The 11,549-nt window shown below is 43.1% G+C and overlaps 1 protein-coding gene across 1 annotated transcript; it reads left to right on the top strand.

The window, feature by feature from the left end:
* Nucleotides 1–4,762: 4,762 nt before the first annotated feature.
* LOC311318826 (neuronal PAS domain-containing protein 4B-like) lies at nucleotides 4,763–9,010 on the top strand (the record flags this gene model as incomplete). The annotated part of the gene is given in 11 exon segments (XM_084450259.1): nucleotides 4,763–4,937; nucleotides 5,462–5,613; nucleotides 5,861–5,963; nucleotides 6,103–6,403; nucleotides 6,517–6,626; nucleotides 7,082–7,220; nucleotides 7,348–7,805; nucleotides 7,980–8,260; nucleotides 8,474–8,816; nucleotides 8,819–8,885; nucleotides 8,995–9,010. Coding segments are annotated over 11 exon segments (2,145 nt in total).
* Between the last annotated feature and the right edge of the window lie 2,539 nt (nucleotides 9,011–11,549).

Below are 11,549 nucleotides of genomic sequence, written 5' to 3'. Positions count from 1 at the left end.
ATGTAAAGCGCATTGTGTTGCCTCTGTGTATGAAATGCGCTATATAAATAAAGTTTGATTTGATTTGATAGTAGTTACCGAGGAATCAATTATTAGCTCATGAGTAGTTACTGATTAACTGATTAGTTCATGAGTAGTTAATGATGGGGACTACTATAGTAGTCGTTCTACTATCACTCATTAGTCAATCACTTAACCGCAGAGAATGATTCGCAGTGGGATAGGTGGAGGTGTAAAGATGTCTCTTTACATGAGCTATATATATTCCAAGCACTGACCATCCATATTGTTTTGGAATGATGAGAGTGGCCAGTGAGAGGTGTGTGCTTGTGGCTCAGAGGCAGGGTGGCCAGGCACAGACGGTAGGTAGGTGGGGAGGACAAGCAGGTGGTTGTGGGTGGGACGTAGAGAGGATAATGCTTTTAGACAACACCTAGGGATGTGATAGGGATTTCACCCCTGGGTAACATGGCATGGGCCATGAGCCGTAGGAGTCAAAGTGCAGGCTATAGCAGAGTAGGCTACATTTACAAATGCACCACGCCTTTCTCCACAATTTCCATTTCTGACTGTAAACTTTTTTCTTTTTTTGTACTTCTTCTTTTGATCGTTATGGTGGCAAATTGCTGATTCATGCTGACAATAATCATCCCTTACCATTTCACGATCTGTTAATTCAATTCCTGGCATCAATGGAAACCTGAATAAATGGTCTTTACATTCAATTAGGGATAGAGAAAGACTGTGAAAGAGTGAGTACATTTGCATGTAGCCTTTGTTGAATATGAAAATAATTAGTATTGTACAAAATATCAGCACAATCGGGTCAAAGATTATTATTATTATCTTATGGAGATTTATGAGCATCATTGTTTTTTTTTATTATCCAAGCTATGTATCAAGCTATTGTATCAAGATAAAAACTCTCGCTCCTACTCTTCCAACTGATAAAGAAAACTTAACATTACATTGTCTCTATGAGATCTATTTAGTTTACCTAGTTATTTGTGAGCACCAATGTGTTTACTAGTAACAGCAGGACTATTGCCATAGGCACATGGATAAACACAAGAAACAACTTGATGGGTGGAGACAGAGAGTGGGATAAAACAGGTAAAGAACATCTGCAGAGAAGAGAAGGTAAAACATGAAGTGTCCATAAACAAATGGTAAGGATGCCAGTTAAAGCAATGAGAAAATACTTAACTGTAGTCATAGCCTACATACCCATTACTGGAAAATGTATTAATTAATTTTCCACACAGTTTTTGGTTTCAACAGATGGCCAAACCACCCACGGTGAAAACAGGCATCCCTACGGAGAGCTCAAGGTATAAAAACAACAGCCTGATCTCCCACAAGACCACACCAAATTGAAACTCGTAGTAACTTCACTGTCAGCCTTTGTCTGTTCTCCTTTTTTATCATTCAAGAAATAGTGACTTAGATGGAACCCTTGAGATCCACATGCTGCTTACCAGCCTCCTATAGCATTTCACATTGATACCTGTCATTCAGCTGTAAGTGCTACCCTCATGCAATGCAAATATATGAGGGTTGAAAGAGCTAGGAAAGAAAGAAAGAAAGAAAGAAAGAAAGAAAGAAAGAAAGAAAGAAAGAAAGAAAGAAAGAAAGAAAGAAAGAAAGAAAGAAAGAAAGAAAGAAAGAACCGGACCCAGCGGACCTACAGCGGAATATAACACAAGGCTAGCGGACCTACAGCGGGTCCTCGATGGACGAGCTGGTGGTCCTCCAGCGGAATCCGCTGGCGGGTTCCTTGCCATTTGCACATTGAATGGCAAGCAGACCTCTGGCGGATTATTAGCGTCAGGGACAGCGGTCCGCTAGTAATCCGAAATGCTCCAAATGCTTCAAATGTTCAATTACTGCATTAATTCAATAAATGACATAGCACCACCAGGTTACCACATTTTTACATAACCTCTAGGCTATAACATCCAGTGACAAAGACAAATGACAAATCACAATGCTCATATTTATTAAAATGCTTTGAATTATATTAATTATAACTGGATCCACTCAGGAATCTGGGAGTAGGACCGAGAACAGGAGGAGCAGAAAACTAAAGACAGAGTTGCATACAGTACACAGAGAAACATAACAGGAAGCACAAGTCTAGGCTAGTATATCAATGGGACTTATAATTGGTCATTTAATTGGTCACCGAGTTTCTGCAATCAGTTTGACACAGTTAATTCATCTGCAAAACAGACTGTACATTTACAGACTGTACAAATAAAAACTAAAAACTTGCAGACATGTTTTACATCACAGTCAGCCCAGTGTCTGGGGCCATGGAACCAGGTGCTCCTAAGCAGTTCAGTATTTTGAGTTGCTCCAGCCACCCTCCCTGTCTGACGCCCCCTTCAGGCCCCCTTCAGGTACTTGGTAGCCTCCTGCTGCAGTGCCTCCTCAGTGGTTCTCCTTCTGACTGGGTTTTTCCGCGTAGCCCCTAAGATATAGCTCAGAAGATAATAGCTCAGAAACACATTTCTGCTTTATTGGCACAGCGACAGTAGAACATTTTGTTAGACTCACTGGCATGAAAAGTAAACACTACCATTGCTTAAAAATATGTAAACTGTATAAACTTGTGATCATGATCATGATGCTGAGCCCAGTTTCTTAAGTGAGAGGAGAGCATACTTGCGCTCGTTGCACACAATCTTTCCTCAGTATTGTGACAATATTACTACTTTTTAAACCCTAATAAGCATTATTTGACCTCTCAATTGTCTTCACTTACATAAACAGACAGTGAGTGTATGGTCTCTGAAATAATAAAGAAATAAAATATATAACTAACAAATACTTACATAAATAACTAAATAGCCTAACTCAAATACTCATTGAATTGTTAAAACTGAACAAGGAACACAGTCTATCTCAGCCTGTTGCTGCCCTCCCGTGGCCGAAAACGATAAATGCAGTCTATCACCGGTAATACATATTGTAGCCAACTAACAAGAACGTGGACTAAATCATACTCGGACAACAGAACGTAATGACCATAAAAATCAAACAAAATACAGTTACACTTAGCTTCCAATAGCCTATAACCAGAGATTACATGATAATAGTATGAAGAAGCTATCAAAATCCCTACCGAAGCCATAGCTAGCAACATAGGGATAATGCTAATATAGCTAGCAACATAGAGAAAAACACTAAACTACTGGGCATTTCTAAGCAATGATAAAACATTGTGGTAGAATCTCACCATTAAGGGATTGAACCAGTACACTTTCATCACCTTGTTCAAATATAATCATCCCTCACACTGTTATCCATCTCTATACTAATAAAAGACTGACAACTAAATAGCTACAACACAGTAGCTGGCGGCTAGGCTAACGTTACATTATGTTTGTATACAGCTTTACATTTTGAACCAGAATTTACCTGACCTGTCCGGGGTGTCGTGTTGAGCTGGTCGTCTGTGACTAGGTTGTTCAAGACTACCCTCCAGTGATGGTTGCAAGCGGAATTTTGACGGTATCCCAACCTAGTTCCACCATGGGAAAAGGGACAGAAGAGGGCATGAAATGCAAGCGGAATTCCGACGGTATCCCAACAGAGGTCCACATGAGTTTTACCATCAGAAAAGCGACAGGGCAGGGCGTCAGCGTGTGCAAATGGGAGTGGCATTCTGCTCGGAGACCGCTACCGACTCAGCAGAAATTCTCCAGCTGTTTAACAACGGTGCCCCTCTAGACACCCCCCAGTAGAAACACCCAGCGGATTGTCGCTCTGATTCCGATTTAGGACCAATATCTGTGTGCTATCTGTGAAAAGGTTGGAGTGAAAAGATGAACGTGTGGAAGTTCGGGGTATAGTCCCAAATCATCCCCATCAAGTCTTGAACCCCGATCTCCCAGGTTGGAGTCCAATACCTTCACCGCTACTCTACTTGTGCAGTGGAGATCATTTTCACCGCTACTCTACTTGTGCAGTGGAGATCAGCGGGTTGATTTTGGTTTCCTTTATTTCTGTGTGCTGGGACTACTGCCTCTTGTGGTGCCAACAGAGAAATGCAGGTCAACATTCAACGGAGTAAGGGAGGGAGTGACAACCCGACAAACGCTATCTGTGGTGCTGGCTTCCAGCCATGCACAAAAATCCAGTGATCCATGTTCTATGAATAACTAGAACAACCTGAAAAAGGTAAAGAGATGAACAAGTACAAGGCTGAACTCTAAGCATCACCAATAGAAAGAAAAAGGAGGGAGGAGTGTGTAGGCGCAGCTCACTTTAAGTGTGTGTGTGTGTGTGAGAGAGAGAGAGAGAGAGAGAGAGAGAGTGTGTATGTGTGTGTGTGTGTGTGTGTGTGTGTGTGTGTGTGTGAGAGAGAAAGAGAGTGTGTGTGTAGTGTGTGTATGTGTGTGTGTGTGAGAGAGAGAGAGAGAGATAGTGTAGCGTGTGTGTGTGTGTGTGTGTGCGCGCGCGCACGTGTTTGTGTGTGTGTGTGAGTGTGTGAAAGGGAGAGAGAGAGAGAGAGAGAGAGAGAGAGAGAGAGAGAGAGGACATCCGTGGACTGTCTTATAGTCCTATAGTCAATCAATGATAATAGAGCAGAAAGGATTGAGTGAAATAGCCTGCAATTTGTTGACTCATAGTTTACAGCGATAGGCTATAAATACACGAGAATATTCATAACACTCAAATCAAATGGGGCAGAAATAAATCTCTGAAGCCCAGTGCGCCCAACGTGCTGACATTTATTTCAGCCGGCTGCGCGACGATGTATCGATCTACGCAGGGCGCATCGAAGGCTAGGAGAGATCAAATCAATGCAGAGATCCAGAACTTGAAGGAGCTGTTGCCCATCACGGACACCGACAAATCTAGACTCTCCTATCTACACATCATGTCACTTGCCTGCATGTACACCAGAAAGTCTGCATTCTTCTCTCAAGGTAGGCTTAACCGATGATCAGTGAATACATCATCTATAACAATGCTTGGTTTTAACTTTCAGCGATAACGTTGTTTAACTTTTAAGTAACCTGTGAGAGAAGCGTCCCTGTCTTTTGAAGGTGCTTGGCGCTGTCTGTGGTGCTGACGAGCTCCAGCTAGAGTTGCCGACATCAGCTTCGTAGAAATGCTAGATGTAGCCCACCACTATAAAAAATAATTTGTATATATTTTTATTTTTTATTTTTTTTACAACAAATTGTAACAGCAAAAGAACCATCTAAAAAAGGATTGCATTGAACCCTATGGTTCCAAATATACCGGTATAACCCTTTCAGCTAGACTATAAGGTTATTACAAACGGCTCTATGATCGGTATTTTTAGAGATTATCTATACATTTATTAGCCTATACCTATCACTATGTATTACCTTTAGGCTATTGTATTTACCTGATATTTCACTTTTTAAATATTAGTTTCAATAACATCATTCACTTGTGTGTTTCTTTCTCTTTGTCCAACCAGAAGCTCCTCAGGAACAGACCAGAGGTCTCATGCCGTTTCACGACCTGTTGGAGTTGATGCACGAACTGTCTGGTTTCATGTTGATCGTGACAGGAGAAGGAAAGCTTCTGTATTTATCAGACAACGTCGTAGAGCACCTCGGACTCGGTATGGTAAGTAGCCTAAGCTATCTCCCCCAAATAGCCTATAGAATATTGAGTTCCATATCACTGGCCCTATGATGTGAACAGTAAAACTGTTATCAACTCCAGCTGGCACTAAGCCCTGTTTGCCTGTTGCAAGGACATCAGTGTCTATGACTGGTAACTGATAATAGCTACGACTCTGGCGCGAGAAGCAGCCTGGATGTCCCACTTGCTGATATTATAACCAATCATGAAATTCATTTATTTCTTAAAGGTTGACCTGGTTGTCCAAAGCGACAGCGTGTATGATATCATTGACCCCATCGATCACTTGGTCATGAGGAGTATCCTTGTCACAGCAGCCCCTGGAGACACAGGTAAACATCACCCAGTAATTCGCTTCCTATTGTATTCATTCATCCACATCGTTATCAACAGAACAAACACATGCATTAATATCATTGATAAATGAAGAACTTTTGAAAGATATTGAGAAGTCTATCCATCACTCTCCAGACCGACTGTTCCGATGTCGCTTCAACACCTCAAAGTTCATGCGCCGGCCAGGTGCAGACAACAAACCCATGTTACTCAGGGCCCGCTACTTGCCCCCGCCGTGCTCCGTGTCAGCATACTGGACCTCCAACCCGGTCTGGGTTTGTTTCTGTATCCCCCTGATGGCCAAACCCCCCACCGAGTACCACGCAGGCCCCAAGGGCTCACCCTTAACCCCCCAACCTGAACACGACTTCCTGCTGGCCTCCTTCTTCCACTCTCAGCACCTCAAGGACATGAGGCTGGTGGACGTCCAGGACAGGTGAGCTTGACCCCTGACTGATTTTTGTTAAGTTGGGATTGTTTATGGATAATGAGACAACTGGAGGATGTGTTATCAATGCTTATACTATATTTCCCTTTTTTTTTTACTAGTGTGACCGCATACCTGGGATATGAGGTTGATTCTCTACGCTCACGGTCCTGGTACAGCCTACTCCACCCCAGAGACCTCCCCCATACCTCTGCACAGCACTGTGCACTACGTGAGTAACACTGGAAGCAAACAAAAATCAACACTACTACACAACATAACGCTGTTGTCGGTTCAAAACCTTGTAGCCTATCTCCAAAATGGCAAGTTTTCAGAATGTTGAAAATAATTAAATTTCTGTGTTTTTGAACATAAAATCACATATGATGAGCTGTTTAAAATACATTTAATTGATCCCAGGGCTGGGAGGTGGTCAGAGGTTGTAAAGGCTAGTCCAAGCTTTCAATTGAGGGAGAAAGAAAAATCACCAAAATGGAGATGCAAGGTTTTGACCCGACAGCAGCGTTATGTTGTGTAGTAGTGTTGATTTTTGTTTGCTGTTGGTTACACATACAGTACAGCGTAACACAACATGGGTATTGCACATTTCAACTCGGAAGCTAACTTACACAATGACTAAATCATTTCCACCGGTGTAATCGTCGTTACATGTGTGTGTCTCTGCAGTAAGGGAGGGAGGGGAGAGGCAGGTGGAGATGGTGGTGCAGGTGGAGGCAGCAGATCACTCCTGGGTGTGGCTCTACATGTTCCTCCAGCTGGGCAGAGGAATGCAGCAACACATCAACTGCAACAACTACGTTATCAGGTAGGTCTATACTGGCACACAGCTACTGGGCACTGCTGTTTTTGTGATGGTAAACCTATTACTTATGTTTTTCCAAATGTTCATTGAACTGATGTTGTAACTACCGCCTCCTTTCTCTATCTCCTAGTGAGTCAGAGGCGTGGTCACTTCGTCAGCAGCTGTGTTGGGAACAGAACCACCTTGCTGGGTGTTACGGCTCCGGTGACAGTATGAACCTGCTGTCCTCGGAGGCCCTGGACAGCCCGGAGCGAGTCTTCACTCCAAGCAGCGGCGGCTTGTGTGCCCAGTCAATCGACTTCACCACTGCTACGTCCGGTGTGAGCTTCTCTCCCGAAGTCCAGTCCAACCTGTCCTCTCTGGAGGAGGAGAGCTCGACTCAGACATGTGGACAATGGCAGTGGAACCCAGAGTCTATTCGCCTCTCATCAATACCAGCCCTTAACTCCTCTCCTGTTTTACTCACTGAACTTGAGTCTGATATTCTGACACAAAGAGTTCCGTCCCACCTAGCCAACCAATCAGAGCCCCTCCCTTCCTCCCTCACCAAGCTCTGCGCCCCTGTAACCATGATGGGAGAGTTTGCACGTACCCCTACTTATACCTCTCACATTTCAAGCGGCTGTTTTAGTTTTGATGAGAGACTGCGACTTCATTTGAGCCCTACCGCTGCATCAGGCCCCCAAAATCCCCAGCCAATAGTGGCCCCAACAATAACACAGGCTTTCTCCTCTGACAGTCCTCTACTGCTGCTCCCTACAGAGTACCACAGAAAGATGCTTGCCTCGACTGATAGCTTTAGAATGGGTGGATGCAACGTCATGGCCCTGACAGATATTAGCGGGCCCTTGTATGTGCCTGAGAGGAGCTTTCGTGTCCCTCCAGAGGAGGTCTTGACTCCAGAAAGGTCTCCCACCACACAGCGATCCATGGAGAATGAGCAGGAGAGAGAGAGGGAGGAGATTTCCCTCTTGGCTAGATATATTGGCTCTTTAGTTGAAGGATTTTACTGTGACCCTCTCCTCCCCAAACAAACATCATCAGTATGTTCACCTTCACCCACGTCCCCGAATTCCCTTTGCGGGTGCGAGTTCTACTCCAGGAGGGGGCTCGACCGACCTCTACATCACAAGGACACCTCTCTGTATGAGGAGAGTGTGTTATTAGAGATCCTAATTCAGGACCTGTGCTCTTCCCTCCACCCCCTTCCTCGTACTCCTCCACCTCTAACTCCCACTCTAGTTCATCCTCCACAGACGCTGGTGAGTTGCTGTGCCCATAGCCACTGTAATGGAGAACATACTATTGGCGCAGACCATGTCAGTAGCGTCTTATCGACACAGTGTAACTGCAGGGCAGTGAGCGGGGCTATGATGCTGCCCAGTGGGGGAGTGACTGTTAGAAACATGGAGGAGTCACCAGAGAACATGGCGATGGACGTGTCATCTCCATCCACCTCTCTAACAGCCTCTCAGGAGCCTGCTTCTGTCTTGGGCTTGGCCCGTCCCGCCCGCACCCATGGTTTACGCCATGCCCAGTTCCTCATGGAGGAATTGGCCGCCATGGATCAAGTGTTTGAGGCAGGTGCCTCTATTTCGCCGTTTTGGGGCGACAACCTGAGTTGTATCAACTCCCGCTCAACCATACCTTCACGAAGGTTCCATCAAGGTAAGGGTTGTTCTGTTATAGCTTATTTCTCTGCTTGACACAGAATCAATTCTGTTGTTACAATATCCTAACCACATCTTCTGTTACCTCTCCACTGTTACCTCTCCAGGTGGAAGCCTGCGTGACCCTACGTTCTAAAATAAGTCTGTGACTTACTTCAACAGTATGGCATATTGTCATATATTGCGCTGAAGATTTTCCTGAAAATGTGATGTGTACAGCAAAAATGCAACAAAAAAATCAAAAAGTATCATCTATCATCCATGTAGACTCTAGTAGACTGTAGTTTCCAGTGTGAATTTGTTTGTTGTGCTTTTCTTTGTACATAATCTTGTAACCTTTTTGTGAGCTACTCAAAAGCAGCCGGCGAGCTACCAGTAGCTCGCGAGCGATGTGTCGAAGACCCATGATGTAGATATAAACCAAGTGTCAAGTGTATTGTCAATCATAGTGAAGGAGAAAAGCTCAATTGAGCAGTGAGCACGGCAGTAATAAGAAGTCATGAAAAAGAAGTGTCACAACAGGAAATAAATGGTTGTTTTCTTCTCTAAAATTGAAGACCACTGAATACATGTATTTATTTTTGTGTCAAAGTACACACCAATGTAGCGTGTCTGCAGCAAATTAAAGTATTCATTCCTATTTTATGGAAATTAGCTGTACATGTTGCTCATATATGTTAAAATGATTAAAATGTGAAATGTTAAAAGTTGTGAAATGTGATGTGAAAACATCTGATGTGTGAGGAGTAGTAAAGGGAAAATGCATGTTTAGCCCTGTTTTAAGGTTACTTATGATCATATACAATGGTTCAGATCAAAACGTTGACAAAACTAGCACTTTTGAGAAAGTCTGATAATTGCATTTCATACAATGGATGTGGATGGGCACCTTGAAAAATCTTTCAAAAACATGTTAAACTCTCAATTTCAAAGACAAGAAGCTCACCAAGGGGGTAATTGGTGTCCGTTGGTGTTCTGACATCAAATTCGCCACAAAGTATGAATCCTGTAGGGTTTTACTGATCATTTTATGAAATCCATTGACTTGTATTGACTCGACCGTTGTAGATGTGTAGATCAATCCGCCGAGGGGATTCAGGAAGCGGAACTACTTACGGTAGCTATTGTTATTGTTTTTGTTGCTAGGCTACCTAGTTTGCGGAAGTTTACACACGTATGTGCTGCAACTAAATAGTTCTATGCTAAATATTTTAAAAAGCCTTTCCAGATGAACTAGAATCTTACTTTATGGCGAATTATTTGTCAGAACGCCAACTAACACCTCGGTGAGTTTCTTGTCTTTGTAATCGAGAGTTTAACATGTTTTTGAAAGATTTTTCAAGATGCCCACCCACATCCATTGTATGACCAAAACGGTGGTAGAGCAATTATCAGACTTTCTCAAAAGTGCTAGTTTTGTCAACGTTTTGATCTGAACCATTGTATATGATCATAAGTAACCTTAAAACAAGGCTAAACATGCATTTTCCCTTTACTACTCCTTTAACTTATATGGAAAGTGTACATGTACAATATTACTGAATATTGCATTTGCACATTTTCTACTGTTTCTGATACATAGCCTATATTTGAACAGTCCAACACAGCTTAATTGAGCTTAAATAAGCTGTGTTATTGAGGAGCCAGACCCTGACATAGTTAGCCCTGCATGTTTTCTCTCCCATTCACTTCCCTCTATTGAATGACAGTCAGGGACACTTCTGACGTACACTGTGACGTCTGATGCACTGTATCTGCATTGGACACAATCACCTTCTTCCTATGCTGAGCTGCAGCCCTTTCTCTCTCTCTATCTCTCTCTCTCTCTCTCTCTCTCGCATGCACACATAGCATAGCTTACTCAAGAACATAAACACATGACACACTCCACAACACAAAATGCATTAAATTATTGGGGACTAATTACAAAAGGGTTGTTGTTATTTACTGTGTGGGTGTTTTAGTATCATGTCTATGATTTCCTGATAAAATCTCACTCTCCTCTTTTCCCAACACCCTGATCTCCATTTTTTCACTGATCTAACAAATTGTTATCTTTTTTCCCAACTTGTGCTCTTTGAATCAATGAACATATGCTTTTAATTTCTAGAGCTCTTGGGGTGCTGTCCTTTCAGCTTTCCTGTCTTTGTGATGACTGAAGAGGGACAAAAATAGCACACAGTACAGTAGGCATAAATGAGTAAAAAACACAGATCACAAAGGGTTATGAAGACACACAAGGAGGACTTGAGCTGTTATGTTCCCTCCCTTCCTCTCACTGTTTCTCTCCCACACAATTCCTCCCCTCCCACACATCCATTCAGGCCGCTCTCATGTTCCTTTCATCTCCCCTCTCTCACACTGTCTGTGTTCTCTTGCTTAGCCATCCACCTCATCAACGGAGACCGTGTCCTTATGAGTCATTACTGTCATCCTACTCAGCTCTGTTCTCTTCTCCTTTTACTTGCCCCCGCTCCATGTTTCATCTGCTCTACACATGTAGGCATGTACACACACACACACACACACGCACACACACCTCTTTACCTCTGCTCTCAGGATGGTTATTAAGAATAATACAATCTAGTCATATTTTCTTAAATGGAGACAGATTCTCTTTTGGGATATTTTTAGAACTAAAAATGAAATGGCTGTGTGTGTG

Source organism: Borostomias antarcticus, assembly GCF_949987555.1.
Source record: "Borostomias antarcticus genome assembly, chromosome: 15".
Taxonomy (NCBI): domain Eukaryota; kingdom Metazoa; phylum Chordata; class Actinopteri; order Stomiiformes; family Stomiidae; genus Borostomias; species Borostomias antarcticus.
Note: the sequence above shows the minus strand (reverse complement) of the source record. Positions and strands in the feature narration are given on the sequence as shown.